This window comes from Onychomys torridus, chromosome 4, assembly GCF_903995425.1.
Source record: "Onychomys torridus chromosome 4, mOncTor1.1, whole genome shotgun sequence".
NCBI lineage: Eukaryota > Metazoa > Chordata > Mammalia > Rodentia > Cricetidae > Onychomys > Onychomys torridus.
This window is the reverse complement of record NC_050446.1, coordinates 6846681-6866161: the sequence shown is the minus strand read 5'-3', so window position 1 is coordinate 6866161 and position 19481 is coordinate 6846681. Positions and strand designations below refer to the sequence as shown.

At 53.9% G+C, this 19481-nt stretch overlaps 1 protein-coding gene across 1 annotated transcript; it reads right to left on the bottom strand.

The window, feature by feature from the left end:
* Positions 1-211: 211 nt before the first annotated feature.
* Fam78a (family with sequence similarity 78 member A) lies at positions 212-18470 on the bottom strand. Its single transcript, XM_036184867.1, has 3 exons — positions 17921-18470; positions 16290-17312; positions 212-3097 (listed from the first exon to the last, which is right to left on the bottom strand). The coding sequence occupies exons 2-3, from the start codon at positions 16610-16612 to the stop codon at positions 2569-2571; spliced, it is 852 nt and encodes a 283-aa protein (XP_036040760.1). The 5' UTR covers positions 16613-17312; positions 17921-18470; the 3' UTR covers positions 212-2568.
* Between the last annotated feature and the right edge of the window lie 1011 nt (positions 18471-19481).

Below are 19481 nucleotides of genomic sequence, written 5' to 3'. Positions count from 1 at the left end.
ACACTCCTAGAGCCAGTCCCAATATAGACAGGACCATGAGAAAGAGCAGGTGTACAGAATGACAGTCCGAGGCTTCCGGCACTAAGCACAGGAACCACAGCCACGCACATCTTCCCAAATATGCTCACCCTGACCAGCCACAGTGAGCCTGAGACCCCACGTAACCAGCATCAGAGCCAGGGGTGCTTTAAAATTAATTTTATTTCTCTTATATCTTTTATTTTAAACTTAGAAAAAGGTTCATTTGACATTGTCTTCAAGAGACTCGCGCCTGCTGGTAAGTGCACGCATGGGCTGTGTTCACAGTATCTCCATGACCAAGTATGGTTGGCGCTTATTGCTGGAAAGAGTGAGTGTCCACGCCTGGGAAGGACAGCAGTAGAGGGATCGGCACCCCAGAAAGCCTGGGGTGTGTCGACAACATGAGGCAATGGGCTGAGGTTACCAGCCCAATAGAAGCTGGGTGTTCTCGGCCAGACCCACACAGCCTCTCTGGACTCTCTCCAGCCCTGTCTTGGGCCAGGCAGGAGGGCAGAGAGGAAGGGGAGCCAGAAAAACCAGGTGGGCAAAGCCAGGCATGCAGCAGGGAGGGATCTCAAGAAACGTGAGCTTTGGAGTCTCCGTGTCCACAGCAGTTCAGACTGCCCTTACCACCATTCCTATTCCCTAACCCCATGTCCAGGAAGACCCCTTCAGTGACCACCCAGCTCAGGACAAGGGCTCGCCTCCACCCTCACCAGGGCCCAGCCAACGGCCAGTCCTGTCCTCGAGTGCGGGGCTGGGACCCTGTGGCTTTCGCTCCCAGCTAAAGGGACAGCTTCCACACACACAAAGGGAAGGTTCTAGGGGAGGTCCAGCCATGACTAGTGGCTCTCCAGCACCCTCTGTACTATCTGCTCAGCTCACTGTACTCCAGGTAACTGCAGCCCCCAGCCTCAGTGGCCTGAGAATGACTGGACATTAAGCACCCCTAAAGGAAATTCATCACAGGTAGGAACAGAGCTGGGATCTAGCCACGCCCTCCCACGCTGTCTCCAAGATTCCCCTACAAGTGGCTCATCAGCAGCAAAAACATTATTTTTCTTGTATGACGGTTTTCTGTGCTTATTATTGGTTGGAATCCAGTGATACAGCGGCTCTTGGCATGCTTGAAGGGATGTCCCTCAAGCAGCTCAAAGCAGACATTTCTAGAAACACTGGTATCACTCAGGGCCAAGTGCTAGGGCTCCAGAAAGTGGACCCCAAGACTAGCCACCATGTGTCAAAACAGTTTCACAGTGCCTGGCACCTCCCAAGCATGGGCTCTCCAGCCCTGGGCCTGGGCTTCTTCCAGACAAGAAACAGGCAGTCAGCTGACTGCTCCCCAGACCTCCCCACCCCAGGAGCACCTATGATGGGGAGGGGAGGGGCCGAGCACCCTGCAACTGGTGCTCAGAGCTTATCTGCAGCCCACTCCCAGGGAGTCTGGGAGCTGCTTCCCCTGAGAATGAGCCAGAAGCCCTGTCATGGCTTCTTTACAGTGTGCTAGTGGATGGGCAGCCGGGGTGCCGGAGCCCCGGGTTCAAGTGTGACAATGCAGGTCAGGAGGGAAGGGCACACCTTCTTTACCTTAGTCAGCTGTGACTGTCGGAACCCAGTGGCAATGCCCTAGCCCACCCCACCAGGCATTTGGGACCAAGAAGAGAAAAAGCCACATACCTAGGGGTGGGTTCTGGAGTTAGCAAAGGGGAAAGCTCCCTAGCCCTGACCTAACGCTTTGGGACCTGCCCCTTCCTTCTCCCAGAATACCCTCACCAGGCAAGTTAAGGCTATTGAGGAGAGAGGAGGGTCGAGGATCTATGCCCAACTGGCACCCCAGCAGGTACTAGGGAGAGGTTCTACTGGGGTAGAGTTGGGGCTCTAGGCAGAGTCTGTGGTTTTGATTCTGCCGAAACAACATAATAATACAGCTGGCTTTAGTCCTGAGTCCCCACTCTTGCCCCTCACCCAGACACCCAGGGAGAGGGGCTCAGGTGGACCTCCCTCTGGGCCTGCCCCTCTCTCCAACTCTGGCAGAAGGAGGCAGGCCCTGCAGGGAAGACACCGGAGACCTTTTGTTTCCTCTTCTCCTTTAAATTCAGCTTAAGGCAAAAGTTTGGCAAAGCAAGTCTACATAAGGCCGCATGGCAGAGGATAGACAGAGGGGAGGCGGGAGGGGCAGGCTGGGTCCCCTCACGGTCAGCCTCCTCCCCTGCCCCCGAATCCCAGAAAGAGAGAAAGAGACGGGGAAGCAGTGTTTCAGAGATTCGGCTGCAGTGAACAAATGATTGTGAGGGAGGAGGAGGGATCAGAGGTGGCCTGGGGGAGGGGCCGACTATCTGTCCTAGTGGTGTGTCGTCCCCCCCCCACCCCCGCTCTGTGGGGAAGCAGATGGAGGAGCCAGGAGGCCAGCGGGGTATTAGCACAGTGAGATCCGCCCCTGGAGAAGGTAGAATGGTTGTATTTTTCTGAATGACCGGAGAGGGCATCTGGGTTTCCTTCTGAGCAGTAATATTGTTCCGTGAGTCTCAGCTCGCAGCGGCCTGGCTGTTACCGGTGCTTGGGCGGGATCACCACCAGCGGTTGCCCATACTTGGGCCGCCACATGAGGACCTGAGCATCATTGGCATTGGGCTTGACCAGGGCACTGGGCGGGATGGGCTCATTCTTGCTCAGGATCTTAGGCTGGTCCTGGGCAATGGGCTCCCGCAGCCTGGCACGCTGGCCCAGGGGCCGGTTGGGATTCACCTCGATGCTGAGCTGCATGCGCCAATGCAGAGTCTGCAGGATGATCATGTCATTGGTCGAGGTGTTGGTGGCCACCAGCCATGTGGTGAAGCTCTGGTCCCGGTAGATGTTCGTCAGTTTGGCCACATTGCTCTCACTGACGGGCACGGCCCACGTGACGCTGGGGTAAAAGTTATCATTCATGCTGATGACGAACTTGGAGTCTCTCTTGGTAGGGCCCACGATTGTGCAGGTCTCGGTGGTATTGCCATACCAGGGATAGTTCACCCCATCCGAGTCACTGATGGCCTCAATTTTGCCCTCCTGGAGATCGGGGAGCTCCCAGCTAGACCTGATGGGCAAAGAAGGCCAGGTTAGTTTCTTAGTACTCACTGAGGGTGACTGTCCTGCACCTTGGGGACAAGAGATAATCAGCAGACCCAGCCCCCTTTGCTCATGGGGCTTATGTGGGACAGAGCAGACAATAAACAGGACATCCAATATGGGGTAATGTGAGTCCAGTCCTAGCCTGCTTCAATACCCTAACCAGTGGGCTGCAAAGATAGCTCAGTAGCTCATATACTGCTCTTTCAGAGGACCCAAGTTCAGCTGCCACATCAGCAGCTCACAAACACCTGTAACTTCAACTCCAGGAGATCTGGTGCCCCCTTCTGGCCTATATGGGTACCTGCACTCATGTACACACACACACACACACACACACACACACACACACACACACACACACACACACATTTGTATACAGTGTTCTGTTTGCATACATCCCTGCAGGCCAGAAGAGGGCACCAGATCTCACTACAGATGGTTGTGAGCCACCATATGGATGCTGGGAATTGAACTCAGGACCTCTGGAAGAACAGCCAGTGTTCTTAACCTCTGTTAACCTCTGAGCCATCTCTCCAGCCCCGACACACACACATTTAAAAACATAAAATATTTTGGGGGAACTGGAGGGAGGGTTCATCAATTAAGAGCACTGGCTGCTCTTCCAGAGAATCCTGAGTTCAACTCCCAGCACCTATGTGGTGGCTCACAGCTATCTGTAACTGTAGTCCCGTGAGATCCAATGCCCTCTTCTGGCATGTAATGTATGTACATGCAGACAAAACACCCATATACATAAAATGCATAAATAAAAGTTTTTAAATATGTATATATACTATTTTTTAAAGACACATACTGTTTGCTCAGTACCATCCTAAACCAAACTACCACCAAAGGCTTCATGAGAACCACAATTCTTTTTATTTTATTTATTTGTTTTTTCAAGACAGAGTTTCTCTCTGTGTAGTTTTGGTGCCTGTCCTGGATCTCGCTCTGTAGCCCAGGCTGGCCTCGAACTCAGAGATCCACCTGGCTCTGCCTCCCGAGTGCTGGGATTAAATGCGTGCGCCACCACTGCCCAGCGAGCCACAATTCTTAAACTAGTACTGGATGCCAATTGGGTTTGGACAAACCCTATTTGTCTCTTGACAGGGACTTGTCCTTTTGGATCTACAGTAATGACAGGCACTGGGGAAGACAGGTCTTCACAGACACCAAAGGGACAAACACGGAAGCCATCTTAGTCAGGGTGGTGACTACACCTCTTAGAGTTTAGGGCTCTCCTAACTACACAGCACTTGAACACAGGCCAGCTGAAGAGGAGGCTCAGCAGACCTCCCTCCCGCCACATTTGTCCCTCCGCAACTGTGGAAACCAATAGGAGGCTCCTGAGTCCATGGCAGTGGGGTCAGCTGATCTAGGCGTGACTCTTGGCCCCTGGCTAGCATGTGACCTCAGGCCAATGTCTGCCACCTCTGGGCTTCGGTGTCCTCTCGCTCCCAGCCAATATCCCTCTTCCTCCCATGCCATCTCCACCACAGCCAGCAGCAACCAACAGCAGTGGCCCTCCTCTCTGGCTACCAGCCTCTTCACTGCGCCATCCTGGAAGACTGGCTTCCATGTGGCTGCCACTGGCCAGTCCCGTTTTGCTGTGACAGAAGCAAAGCAAACCTGACCAAAGCCCTCTAAGAGGCCTCTCTCTTTCCTGCCTCAGAGGCTTTGCCTCCAGACCTAGCCAAAGAGCCTGCTGCCGTCACTGGGCCTGGAGACCCTGTATCCCTGGGGACTGGAGGTCCCATGTGCTCAGCCTGACACTTTATCTGCTGCGGCCGTGGTTAGGTGTCTAGCTTGGACATGGGAACCCCACACATGGGCTCCCTCAATGGCATGAGAACCCAGGCAAGGTGCTCCCCCACCCTGGGACCTCAGACCTCTCATACCTGTCCCTGTGGCATGTCCGAGGTATGTGCAGCAAATGCCTGCAGCTGAGTGTCAGGACAGGAAAGGACCCGCCAGCCCAGCTGGGTTACTCCAGGGACAGAAAGACAGCCCAGAGTTCCCGAGCTTCTATGGACACAGTGGCTTTTGGAGAACTCACTTCAGGCTTCAGGGTCCCTCAGATTGTCATCAGACCCAGGGACCACCACCTAGGAGAATCCCAGGTGGGGACAGGGAACAAGGCAACAGCTGCTCACATGTGGTCCAGGAGTAGGGTCTACTGCCCAGGAGCCCAGCTGACTCACTGAATTTCCTGCTGACACAGCACTAAGGCTCATATCCGCTTTCCCTGCACACATCTTCATCCCACCGCTAGCCAGGGGCCCACTCCTTTTAAAAGTGCATTCCTAGCTAGGCACCTGCCTGTGATCCCAGCCCTTGGGAGATGGAATCAGGAAGATAAAGAGTTCAAAGTCACCCTCAGCTACTTAGCAAGTTCAAGGCTAGCCGGGGCTACATGAGGCTTCTCTCAAAAATAACAACAAAAGTGCTTTTCAGTCTGCGGCACGAGTAACTTAGGAGAGCCAAAGGGAGAAAGCTGCCGAGTGTCTATCCTGGCTGAATGGATACAGAAAACACAGTTACTACACAATAGAATATTCCTTGACAGGAGAGAAAATTATGACGCACATTACAGCATGGAGGAGCCCAGGGACATTATGCCAACTGAAAGAAGCCACCAAGAAAAGCTAATTACTTCAGGACAGCACTCACATGTGGTGCCCGGAGCACCTGAGTTCTGAGACAGAAGGTGGAGCCAGGGCTGCCAAGGGCAAGAAATGAGACGGTGATTAATGGGGCGGAGTTTCGGTTAGCAATAAGGAGGAGTTCCAGAGATGGATGGTGTGATGTTTGTGAGTGTACCTAATGCCACTGGTGTGCACCTCATCATGCTACCTCAGTCTCTCAGCTGGAATGTCACCAAAACTGGAGCCACTACAGGACGGGCAGGGACAGAACTATTTATTTGTTTGTTTGTTTAGGTGCATGTTTGTGTGGTGGGTGTGTGTTTGTGTGTGGGGGAGCACTCGTGAGAACCCAGGGTTGGTGTAGGTATTTTCTTCAATCTCCCTACGCCTTATATAATGAGACAGGGTCTCTCCATGTTAGTCTGGGAATTCCCTGTCTCTATCTTCCTGGAGCTGGAATTACAAGTAGGCCACCACACCCAGCCAGCTTTTACTGCACACTAGGGATCTCAACTCTGCTTCGCACACCTGCGGGCAAGCACTTTATAGGCTGAGCCTCCCCGGCCCCGGACTCTGGTACACTTTCTGTTCCTCTCATTGCTAAGTTCAGTCATGTGTGACAGGCCAAACCCTGAGCACCTCCAGACACTCGAACCTGTCTCTCCGCCCCCAGCAACCCCTCCGTGAAGGTCTGCAGCACCGAGTCAGCTCTCCAGAATGGGGTTGCTGATTCCCCAGCAGGATTCAGACCAGAGAGGGCCCCCCTGCCCTGCCCTGAAGCTCTCAAGAACTGTCTGCTTCTGTCTAACTCCCCCAGGTTCCAGTCCCTGCTTTCCACCTCACTGGAAGCCCTGTCTGTTTGCTTTGCTGTACTGGGAAGGGAACCCACCAGGGCCCCAGAGAAGCTACACAGTGCTCTAACCACTGAACAATACACTCTGAGCCTAGAAAAATGCTATTGTGCCTTTTGGTGTGTGGGTTTTGGTGGGGAGGGGTTTAGAAGATCTCATTCTAGTCCAGTCTCTCCAGGCTGGCCTTAAACTTGAGGGAGATTGTCCTGCCCCAACGTCCATCATGAGCTACCGTGCTCAGTGGAAAGGCTTTCAGAGAACCAGGGCCAGCCACTCAACTCATCGGTGAAAGCCCCTTGCCACCCAGCCTGAAAACTGAGTTGCATCCCTGAGACCCACATGGAAAAAGGGGAGAAGCTATTTCCGTAAGTTGCCCTCTGATGACTACAAGCTTGTAGGGGCACCTGTGCCCCATCCCTCCGGGAAATATATAAATGTAAAAATAAAAATAAAACAAATTGAAAAACTGACTGCCCCTTTGCACTTCCAAACTACAGCAGGCCTGGTGGGGGAGGGGTGTGCCTCACACTCCTGTGGCATTGCTCTGTGACCCCACCCCTGAAAGTCTAAGCGTTGGCCCAGTCACAGACAGATGACAGTATTCATGAGCTGGCAGCCAGCAGTCTCATGGGAGACATTACTCAGATGCAAGGCAGAGCCAACCGCATTGTCTCACTGTGGACCATCAAGGGAGCCCGCGGGTTTCTCACTGGGGAGATGGGAGGAGCCAGGGACATAGTGTGAGGAACTCACAGGAACCTGGGATGGAAACTGAGGCCCAGACATTAGCTCCCTGACAGTCACAAGTGCTCTGCCCCTGTCTCATCAACAGCCAAGGCTAATTGTGCGTATGCCCATCCTAGGCTTTCTTCATGAGACAATGTGCTAATACTCAACACCTGCCACAGCTGTGGTCAGAAACTTGGGGAGACCCTTAAAAAGAGGCCTCAGCAATTGCAAGTGTGGTTCTTAGCTCAGACCTACCTCCCTCATCTGACCTGAAGCCTTCCTAGACCTCACTTATATTTTCATATTATATACACTTAGTTGTTTTTAAGACAGGGTTTCTCTGGGTAGGCCTTACTGTCCTGGAACTCACTCTGTAGACCAGGCTGGCCTCGAACTCAGAGATCCATCTTCCTCTGCCTCCTAAGTGCTGGGAATAAAGGTGTTCGCCACCGCCGCCCGGCCTCTCATACTATACACATTCATGTAAGTGACAAGATGGCCACTGTGGGGCTGCTTCTGTGGTTGTGCTTGGCTCTGGCTAGGCTACTAACGAGACCCTCTCACAAACTAAACGAAGCAGAATCCACCCAGGACTTGAGACCTTATGCAGAATGAGATGACAAGAGCCATTCCAAAATTCGGAAATTTGACGCGCGGATAGAATCAGTGAGACATGCTTGAGGCCTTCTCAGCCAGGGCTGCTGCAGATGCACAGAAGTCACCTGCTTCCCGGGCCACCTGCCATGCTTCTGTCCTTGTCCTCAGGGGTATGGGAAACCAAGGAGTAGCAGGCAAGTCCAGACTTGAGCCTGGACCTCAGCACGCTTTCATGCCGCTGGCATGTCTGAGATAGTGTCCCCAGATCCTCTCAGCATCCCTAATCCTGCTGAGAACCGTGTGGTCACCAACTCATCCAGTGTCCACAGAGGATCTGCCTCAGAATCAGCAAAGGAGAGACAGGACGTGCCCTGGACACTCAGCACCATCCTGACTCAGCACCATCCTGACTCCTGCTTCCTGGCAGAGACCCTGCTTCCCAGCGGGGTCTCCCAGATTCTAACCTGTTCTCTCAACGTCCCTCTGAGTCTTTAAAAACACAATCTGGCCACATTGCTCTAACCCTGATAAGTCTGTCTGCTCCCCACAGACACAAGCCTGAAGGGGAAAGACCGGAAACCCCACCAGTCACTTGGCATAAGTCTGTCCACCTAATTCTCAGTTCCTCCCCCAGGCCCTACCCCTCCCATCCCAGGCTTTGGGCTGGGACCCTCTCTGTGTCCTCCTGCTCCTGTCCCGGGTAGAGGGGACCAGCTGCTAAGCTCTGGCCACCACCCCAGGCAAACCACTCTGACCCTTTACACAAGCCAAGTGCCCCTGGCCGGTGTTCAGTGCCATTAGGACGTGGTGACTGGCTCCTGGCACATGCCCCAGGGCAATCAAACAACAATGTGACCGTTTGTGGGCAGTCTTTTGCCCAGATGAACCACAAAGGCCAAGAGGACAGAGCCACACCTGCCTTGAAAAGGTTCAAGATATCCAGATATCCACATATCCGGAACTCATCCAAGTGCCTGGCCTAGACGTCAGCCCCAGAAAGCATGGAGCCTGGCTCCCTGATGCTCAGCAGCATGCCTGGTCACGTAGGAGGCACTGAGGAGTTGCCCGGGCCTCTGGTCACCCTGCCACGCCATAGGTGGAACTGGCACTATTCGGACCCATTGTCAACAAAGCCATGAGGGTGGTGGTCAGCACCATCTACATGGGCTAACACTACCCCGCACACATACATGTACACACAGACATGCAAATTCACACATGTCTACACATGTCACACCTATATGCATAAAGACACATATAAACACATACAATACATATATGTACAAATGCATACACGTGCACACAGGCATACATGCACATACATGCATGCGAGTGCTTACAAAAACAAACAAACAAAAAAAACCATGTGTACACACAGAGGCTTTGAGCAGCATGTATAAAAGTGAATGGGGCGCCAGGAAGTGGTGGCGCACGCCTTTAATCCCAGCACTGGGAAGGCAGAGACAGGTGGATCTCTGAGTTTGAGGCCAGCCTGGTCTACAGAGTGAGATCCAGGACAGCCAGGGTTATACTGAGGAACCGTCTCAAAAAAAAAAAAAAAAAAAAAAAGTGGACAGGGTACAGAAAGGCTTTCAGCTGGGGTGAGGTTGGGTTATCTACTAGCCAAGGAGGCTCCCATGGTGCAGAAGAGGGTCATCTCAATTCAAGGACTTCAGACACGCCAGAGGCCAGAAGCCGGTCTATGTACAATCTGCCGCCTTCATGGCTCTGAGCTAGAAGCCTTCCCTGTTTCCCCAGAAAAACACAAGGGTTCTAGACTTTTCTCACATATGCGGATTAGCAGATAGGAGATAGTCTGTGGGGGCCTGGCTTTATCCTCAGCATAGGCAGCGCATATAACCCTGTGGGCCCCCATTTCTCTCCTGGGCTCACTGACCACAAATCCTCAGTGGACCCAGTAGACAAAGTCTACCCTATCCCAGGGCCAGGTTCCCCCAAGCAGCCCATGTTTCCATCACTTTGCTCCTGAATGTCCCTTTATTTCTATTCACTTAATTTATTCACTTTCTAAAAATGCAACTGGGACCAGACATGGCGGCTCACACCCCTAATCTCTGCACTCAGGAGGCAAAGGCAGGTGGATCTCTATGAGTTTGGTCTACATAGCAAGTTCCAGGCAGCCAGAGCTACATAGAAAGACACTGTCTCAAAAAGTAAATAATTTTTTTTGGCAAAGCAAATGCATCAGTGATTTCCAAGAAACAGTTCAGTGAGGGCAGACTGGCCACACAGAGACACGAAGCTAGATGTAGATATGCTTTTTCATCTGCAGTACATACTTTGCTTTAATATGAAATTTGGGGCCTGGCAAGATGGCTCAGTGGGTACAGGCATTGGTCATTCAATTGACCTGAGTTCAATCCCTGGAACCCACCAAAAGATGGGAGGAGCAAACCCACTCCCTAGTGTTGTACCTGATCTCTATACAGGTGTGACAGTGTGCACACCCACGCATGTATACCATGCATCTACACACACACATAATAATAGGTTTTATTTTTTTTAGTTAATTTAAAATGAAATTTAAAATAAATAAATAAATAAATGAAATTTAGCTTTGAGCCTAAATGATGTCACCCACACACCTTACCACCTCTCTCATGATACATGACACCTTAAGGACACCTCCGAGGAAGAGGCTCTGGGCTGCCCTGCCCAGCACTTACGGCTGCCCTGCCCAGCCCTGGCCCCACACTCAGCTTGGGATAGTCAAGGGTTAGCTCCAGGGGCTTCATGGATAACAACTGAACAGGTTCGCAATTTGGTAAAATCCTCAAAGAGCAAGCACTTGGGAAAGTTGTATGTTACAGAAAGTGAGGCCTGGGACACTCCCTTCTACCACAGCTAAGATGCTCCTGGACTGGGCCCTCCACGGCCCATCACCAGGTCCTGCCTTCACAGCACCCAGCAACTGCCCACAGCTCAATGGAGGAATGTATGCGGCCTCTTCCCATAGGCCCACTTTGGAAGCCTATCCTCTCCTGTCCAGTCACCCCTCCCGACTTAGGCCCCAGCCCTGGCCTAACCTGAGGAGGAAGGACCCACAGTGCCTGCTTAATTTTAGCTTCAAAGCCAAATACTACAGTTAGAACAGCCCAGCATTGGCCTTTTTCAGGGTATTCAATAAACTATACTTCCTTTAAAATTGTTTATTATTTTCTAGTAATAAAGTATGTCCTTTAAAAAAGCAAGCCGGGCTGGAGAGATGGCTCAGCCGTTAAAGGCTGGGCTCACAACCAAAAAATATAAAAAAGCGAGCCAAGCTGGGCGGTGGTGGCACACGCCTTTAATCCCAGCACTTGGGAGGCAGAGCCAGGTGGATCTCTGTGAGTTCGAGGCCAGCCTGGTCTACAGAGGGAGATCCAGGAAAAGCGCAAAGCTACACAGAGAAACCTTGTCTCGGAAAAAAAAAAAAAAAAAAAAAAAAAAAAAAAAAAAAAAGAAGCAAGCCATGCCGGTGGTGATGGCCTATGGGAGACAGAGCCAGGTGGATCTCTGAGAGTTCAAGGCCAGCCTGGGCTACAAAGTGAGTTCCAGGACAGCCTCCAAAGCTACAGAGAAACCCTGTCTCAAAAAACCAAAAAACCAAAACAAAACAAAACAAAAAAGCCATTAAGAAATAAAGTAAAAACTAAAGCCATCTCTCCTCTGCCCCTCCTCCTGGAGGTTACTCACAATGTTATACCTCAGTAAACATCCTTCTAGACATTTCTGCATGTACACACAGGATGTGTCCCCGTGTTTAGCATTTTCCTCACAGCGAACATCTCTGTCAGACTCTTACATGTTTTGTTGGGTTTGTGGTGCTGGGGATGGAAGCCAAGGCCTCTCATATGCAAGGCCACTGAGCAGGATCCTAGGCTCATCTTCCAGCATTATTTTAATGAGACATTAGTGTTGCCATGGAAACCTGGTTGTAACAGCCATGCTCTGCACAGTGGACAGATCTTAATTCTCTCTCCCAATTGCAAGATAACCCAATTGCCTGGGTTATCTACAACTCTCTGTTGCTATAGACCCAGGGTAAGCTCTTCACATAGTGGCATCCCACAATGGCTCCTTTCTTGACATGTACTTTACCTGCTCACTAGGTTACCTATGGCGTCTCTATAAGCCAGACCCAGACTAGGGTACGTATTCCTAAAAGCAGAAGCCCTGGTCTAAAGGTACAGCCAGCAACAGCCAGGCTCAGCGGATATCGGATGGCGGCTGCCTGGACGACGCCTCTCCCTTCACAAGAGGCCCTGAAGCTTTCTCCTTCACACATGCCTGATCTACAGTGGAGGCCCCTAGCATCTCCTAGGCATTCCCCTGATATCCCTGGCTGCTGGATGCCTGCCTGTGCATCCCCAGAACACTTGCTTCCCATTCTCAGAAAGTAGATTCAGGCTGGAGCCATCACTAGGTCACAGCTAGCCCAGGGGGAGTTCTCCCAGGCTGGGCCACCCCCACCACTTCCCTCCCATCCTGAAGCTCGGAAGCAAGGACTTCCCTCTCCTGCTCACCCCGCCCTGGCCTCCACCATTGCCCAGAAGATGGGGGAAACTGCCTTCCGCCCCAAGACAGGAAGCTTAGTCTTCAATTGTTCTGTGAGGCGCTCAGGCTCCGGGAAGAGGCCACATGGCCAGCCAGGACATTCCTCCTGGGGCCATCCCCCAGATATCAGGTGCTGAGCAAACATCCTTGGGCCAGTGGCTTTGGGGTTTATAGTCTGAGTTCTCATCCTCAAATTAGGGCCTGTGAGGTCCTGGGGTGCACCCCAGAGATAGCAGGGTAGAAGAAAGCCCATGTCCCACTGTTACCCCATGAGTCTGTCCAAGCCCTGTAACAGCACATCAGTTATGTGCCATTGCAGCAGCACACGTGTGGGTCAGGAAAACTCACAAGGCCTCAGGGGCCACGGCTGTCCTGCTATGGAAAGGGACCCAGAGAAGCTGAGGAATTAACAGCACAGTATTGAACAATAATCTAATATTCACACTCGGGGTTTGTAACCCTGGTATCTAGGGAGGAGGAGCAAGGAAGGTCCCAGGGTGCTGGTTCTGTGCCGAGCACACTACCTTGCTCATCCCACTGAGCCAAGTAAGCAGGAAGGCGCTAGCATCCCCATTTCAAAGGGGGGAGCAGCGAGGTCCGAGCTGCTCCCCCCCCACACTCAGCCCATTGGCTCATCCTGAGCTACACCACTCCTGGCCTTCTTGGCCTTGGCCATGGGTCAGGTTCCCAGAGAATGCCTAAGAAGGGCAAAGCAGGGACATGTAGTGTCTCCCACACAGGCAAGAAACTGACTTGTCACTTAGAAGGCTCTACACCAGCTGACAGGTGGCAGTTGAGGAATTGCGGGGGACAGCTGAGGAGGCAGGTGTCTCTAACAGTTTGGAGGGGGTTAGCTTTGAAAGTACTGTGGGTTGGATCCAATGCCATACAAAGCATTCTAGTGGGTACGAGAGCCGCCATCTTCCAACATTCATCCCCCTGCACACCTGGGCTGTGGCTGAGGTGGTGGCTCTCCGAATTTCAGTGTTCCATCTCAAGTCATTTCAAGTCCAGAACGCCATCCAACAAGTCATCCTTGCTTAGAGATTAACTTCAAGCAGGGATAATGCTGGGGGATATTATGGATTTCAGATAAGTAGTTAGAATTAATATTTTTAATACAAGCCCATTTGTAAAGAACACACGTCCTAATCCAGCCCGGGGCCACCTGGCTGTCCCTTCTCCAGGGGCCTGGAGCCTAGAGTTCACTTTAGAGACCCAAATAGTCTGGGCTGAGTCTAACGGTAATTCCACACCCCTCCTAGGGTGTGTCCTGTTTGGGGACATTTGTGGTTGTTACAAATTGGGGGTGAGTAGTATACTCAAAGAAGCAGAGCCAAGCATCCTCTGTAATGTCTCCCCACCCTGCCCAGCCCCCACACTGCCAACAAGAGGTGTCTGAACAGGATGCAGGCAAGGGGAAGGACAATCACCCACACTCACTTGGTGCTTAAGGGCTCCAGGACAGCAGTTAATACAGAAAGGTGCTGTTCTGTTTTGTTTTTGGAGGCAAGGTCTCATGGTGTAGCCCTGACTGTCCTGGAACTCACAGTGTAGCCCAGGCTGGCCTCCAAGTCAGAGAGATCTGCCTGCCTCTGCCTCCAGAGTGCTGGGATTAAAAGGCTGTGCCATCATGTCCAGGTTCTTTTAATAACCCCATCTAAATGTTTGTGTTTGCAATCTGGACCTATGGAAGGTGGGGTCCAGGGCCTCCTGCAAGGCAGCCCGGTGTACCATGGGACAGGATGGGCACAGCACCACTCAGCAGGTCCAAGCTTCACACTGTTTTGCTGACCAGAGATGAATAGACAAGTGGCTCTTTCCACTGTATTTTCTCCAAAGGATGGTCACCTGCCCCTGTCCCTACACTGCAGCTGGCCCTGCCCCGACTTGGGACTTAAGAGCCAGGGTGCCTTGGGAGAATGGGCAGAGATGGGCACTATCAAAGAGCAAAGGAAATGCCCTTGACTGCTTTCCCTGACTGAGGCTGTTTTTAAAGTTTTAAAAGTTAAGAGTGTAGGACCCAGGCTGGGGCAAAAACCCATTACAAGGAGTAGCTGGCATCTTTTCTAATTCAGTGGCTTCGGCCAATAGCATTGGCTTCAGAAATACCATCACTTATTTCCATCTGGTAGACTTGAAACTGAAATCACATCGGGGCTGACAGCCACCTGCCTGCACAATTCACATGAACTTGGCCTAGTGATGACCGTGGGGACAAAGGTTGTCTGAGTAATTCAATAAACCGTGTAGAAGGTTCTATGATTACCCCAGTTTGCAGATGAGTCAACTGAGGCTTGGAGTAGCTACAGCGCTTGCCTAGAGTCACACCCCGGGAGACCACAGAGTCTAAGGTGCACAAGGTTCATCTAACTTGGAACTCAGGCCTGGCAACAGTGAAGCAAAGTCAGCCGAGGCTCTTGACCCCCCCCCCCCGGGGGGGGGGGGGGCGCTGAGAACCTGTTAGGTTCACCCTCAGGGAAAGCCTGTGTTTCTCAACAGTCAGGATGCCTTGCAAAGCCAGGAAGAGGTATGGAGCTGGCTGAAGGCTGCTTGGGAAGGCCTCCCTGAATACCTGACAGTCTCACCACCCCTCCTGGAGAAGAAGGGCTCAAAGGCAGAGGTGGGGCTGCAGGGAGCCCAATGACTCCATGTGCCCCAACTGCCTTAGGCCATCAGGGTGACAACCCAGTCTTATCCCCTCTTCCTGTCTCCTTTAGAGCTTAGGAGTCACTAAATGGAGAAGGCACATTTGTTGACCTGTGTCTGACCACCCCTAGCCCTGGTAAACCAGGTTATCATCGGTCAAAAATAAGCTCCAACTCTCTGGGAGAACCCTCTCTTCCCCATTTGCGAAGCTGAGAAGTGAGGCCACACAGACTGGACGCCAAAGACTATGAGACAGAGTCCGTGAGCCATCACAGGGGTCAAGTCAGGGACTGTCTCCCGGGGAACCCCTGGGTTTCAGCAGCTGCTTTCAGCGTTCCTGGGAGCATGATTTCCACATGGGGTCGGCCTTCTTTGGGGCCAGAGAACATGCAGAATATGATCCAGGGGCCTCGGGCCCTGTGGAGCTCTATGTCATCCTGAGAGACCAAACCACAGAGAAAGGCAGTATGCTCCTCCAGCTGCTCCTAGGGCCCCATTGGAGGGACACCGGATGCTGACCCTTGACCTCTTTTGGGAGACAAAGCTGCACACTGCAAAGTAGTTTCTCAAGTCCCTCTCACACACATGCTGCCACCAGTCACCACCACTGGCAACGGCAAAGCCGTCCTCTGAAACTTTCTGTGCATCTATCTCCACCCCAGGCCCCAGACAAAAGTCCAGGCCCCACCACAAAGTCCTGTACACAGAAGCGTGAAGGCATCAGAGGCACCCACCACTCATGTCTACCTCATAGATTCATGGAGGCCTGAGCCTGGGGCTAGAGTGGTGCTTTCTCCGTGACCCCTGATGGTGCTGACACTTGCTTTACCAAAGTGGCACAGTTTTCTCAGCATCGTGCCAGGAAGTACAGAACAACTCGGATCAGGGACAAAGAGACGGGCAGATCGAACTGAGCTAGGACCCTAAACAACAAGTAAAGGCTCCAGAGAGTTGGGGAAGGCTTGGAGACAGTTCAACCTCTGCCTAAAGACCCCTGTGCCCCAGGAGCCCTGCTCCAGCCCCCACCGACTTCCGCTGCAGCTACACACACACACACACACACACACACACACACACACACACACACACACACACTCACGCCCCCCAGGCTGCCCCCAGCAGTACTCACATGCCCTGCTCCCCGTACTGGTTGTAAAACTCCATATGGCTGCATGCCTGAATCCAGCCAACGATCCAGGTCTCCTTCTTGGGGATGGGCGGCATGACCACTTGGGCTGAGGCCCGGAAATGGGGTGTCCGGTAGCGTAATACCACGCTGGAGGACTCGTCGATGCTGGTGGGGATGGGGTCGATGGAGGCTTTCACATCAATCACCGTAATCCCTTCCCGGAAGACTCTGGCTTTGCCTCCGATGCTCTGGATACAGCCCATGGCACACAGGACCGCTCTAATCTCCAGGGAAGGCCAGCAGTCCCAAAAATAACAGGGCATTGAAAGGATGGAGGTTGCAGAACCCAGTGTAGAGTGCGCAATCTAATCTCAAAGCTCAAAAGCAAGATCCATAGGACAGAGAACTTACTGAGTGGAGGGGGCTTGCATAGCACTACCGGGCCTGGTTATAAATACGGATTCTGCTGCATCTCAAGAAGTCCTAGGCTCCCTTTTCTAGCAGTGGGCAAAAGCCACCGATATTCTTTGGGTTTTAAAAAAAGAAAAGTTTGCAGTTTAATGGATAAGCATGTTGTTCTGACATCCAGCCCTGCGTCCTCACACTTGGGAATGGTAGCTCAGACACTCTCCCTGAAGTCTTCGGAGGAAGCAGACCAGCGCTGGCAGGCACATAAATAAGGAAGGCTCGGTCCCCGCGCGGTCGCGCCACCCTCGCTGCACAAGCCGACTTCCTGCCCTCTGCCTTCCGCACCCGCTCCCCGGGACACACGCGCCCTCTCGGCGGGGCCCAATCAATTGCAAGCGTGAGCTCTCGTTCAAACGGCAAAGGTCTGGCGCCCTGCGTGGCCGGCACCCACGCGCGGTTCCAAGAGGCGCGCTTCGGGCTAGGCGCTCTCCAGGTCCCCTCCGGCGCCCACTCGCGCGCTCCTTTGCCACTGTCGCTGTCGCTGTCGCTGCCGACTGCCGCGTGGGGCCCCGGGGCTGCGCTTGGGTGTCCGCCGCCGCCTGCTTCGCCGAGGACCTGCAGAGAGGTGGAAGGGACAGGGCGTCAAAGTTGAGCCGAACTTTACTGCGGGGGACGCGAGGGCGCGGCGATGCGTGTGCGCCGGGCGCGGGCTGCGGAGCTGACGGCGCAGCTCTGGGCGGTCTCCCCGGAGGTGGCGCCCCCCCTCCGCCCGCCCCGTCAGTGGAGGCCGCACGACTGCGCGCACCAGCGAATAATCGCCTCCCGTGACATCTCCGCTGACACCCCTCCAGCCCGGGGGCGGGGCGGGGGTCGGCCAGACTGACACCGCAGTGGGTCACTGGGACCTCTCTGCCCTGGTGCTGCGCTTCAGCACTAAGCCACCAGCGTGGAACGCCCCTTCTCTCTTGGGTCTCTCGGTCCCTCCGGGGCCGCAGTGACATCCCCAGGCCGGTCCTTTCTGGCGTGAGACCCTTAGCCAGCTGAGGTGACTCGACCCCAAGAGGGCGCGCTGCCCCCTCCCCGCACCCTCCCCGCGTACCCCGTGCCTCGGTTTCTTCTCGCTAGCCGCTAGCCGCAGCGGAGCACAGCGCGTCGGGGGAGCGCGCCTCTGCCGGGGAACTTTGGCACTCTCCTTCCCACCCAGGAGGGAGTCGCGAACTCACCTGCCCCTAGCGCCGCTCCAGGTGCCTGGGTCACTGCCCTCCGGACGCCCCTGGCCCCTCCGCCCACACGTTCTCGGGGCGCCCCTTCCCCTGAGTAATGTCCCCTGGCTCTATTAGGGTCTGGTGATGGCGTGGGCGCCCCGGGTCCCCAAGCCCCTCCTGGCTCCGGGTTGCTGTGGGGATGGCCGGGGGCGGAGGGCTGAGGATCGGGGCTCTCTCGCCCCCACCCCGAACGCCTCCTTATTTTATGATCATTGTGAGCGTGCTGTCCCCGCCGCCGCGCCGCAGCCGCCTGGCGCGCTCAGCGCCGCCTTGCTATGCTGCAGCATCGGAAAGGCAACCAGGTCAAACTTTGCAGAAACTCGGCCCCTGCGCCGGCCTGGCCCCCGCGTTCGCCCGCAGCTGAGCGGCAGCGCGCACCGGCGCACACAGGATCGCCGCTCGCTCGTGCGCCCGGCGGGATGCAGGTCTGCAGGCAGCGGCCGGCCGGCGGGCGGGCGCCGCCTCCTCCTCCTGCCCGCCCGGCTCTCCACCCTCGCTCCGGCACTCAGCGCACCCTCCCCCCCGGTTATCCCTCTCTCCTCTCAGTCTTTCCCCCCTCTCTGCAGCTGCTGGGGGAGTTGAGCCTCTTCTTGCATAAACGACATTTCCTTTTTTGCTATCCCTAGGAATTCTGGGTAGTGTAGTTTTGCGTTTCTAATCCTGGGGTTGGGGGTGCTCCTATTGCCCTTTGACTTCTGATGCCAGAGGGTTTCCGGTTCAGGAGACCTGGGGCACTGCCCTGGGACTCCTGTCTGCCGGGATTGGTGGTTCGGTGGAGACTGTGGAGGCTTTGGGAGGCTCCAAGGCTGGGAAGGTTTGGTGGGGGGAGAAGTTAGTACCCCAGTGTTGGTCCTTTGCCTCTATGGGATGGTCAGACCGTAGTCCAGTCCGTTGGCCCCAAGTTTGTGACAAGTTTACATTCGTCAGATACTGAGTGGGAAGTATCTCACATCTCACAGAGAAAACAAAAATCCAGAATGGGAAGACTTAAGAAGATGGGCCTACACCCCAACCTGGCAAGTTTCCCTACTGAGGCCATCTCAGAGCTAAGGTTCAAAAGGAGTTTATGCCCAGACAGCATTGGAGAGCAAGAACCTAAACAGCCTCGGGCCTTAGCGCCGCCCTTCTCCTGCAATTACCTTCTAGATAAAGGACAGTTTGTGACATCAGAAAACCTGGCAGCCACACAAGCCACGCCCACCACCGCCACAGCCCCTTAACTGACTTCCAAGGCTGTCCGGAGCAGACACAGGGTGCTTGTAGTCAAGGCTAGAGTCTGCTGAGTGTATGGGAGGGCATGTCTGAACCATTGGGAGGTCTCAATGAGGAATCCATCTCACCCCTGCTCAGCCACAGCAGGAAAGGGTCAGTTGAGGTGGCTGCTGCCTTTCCCCAGCCCCACACTCAGCCTGACCCATGTCCCCAGCTAGTGGGGCAAGGTCCTTTTCCCAATCCAACTTTCAGGCAACTGGTATACCCGTCCTGACTGATGTAAAAGCACAACAGCACATGGGTCCCT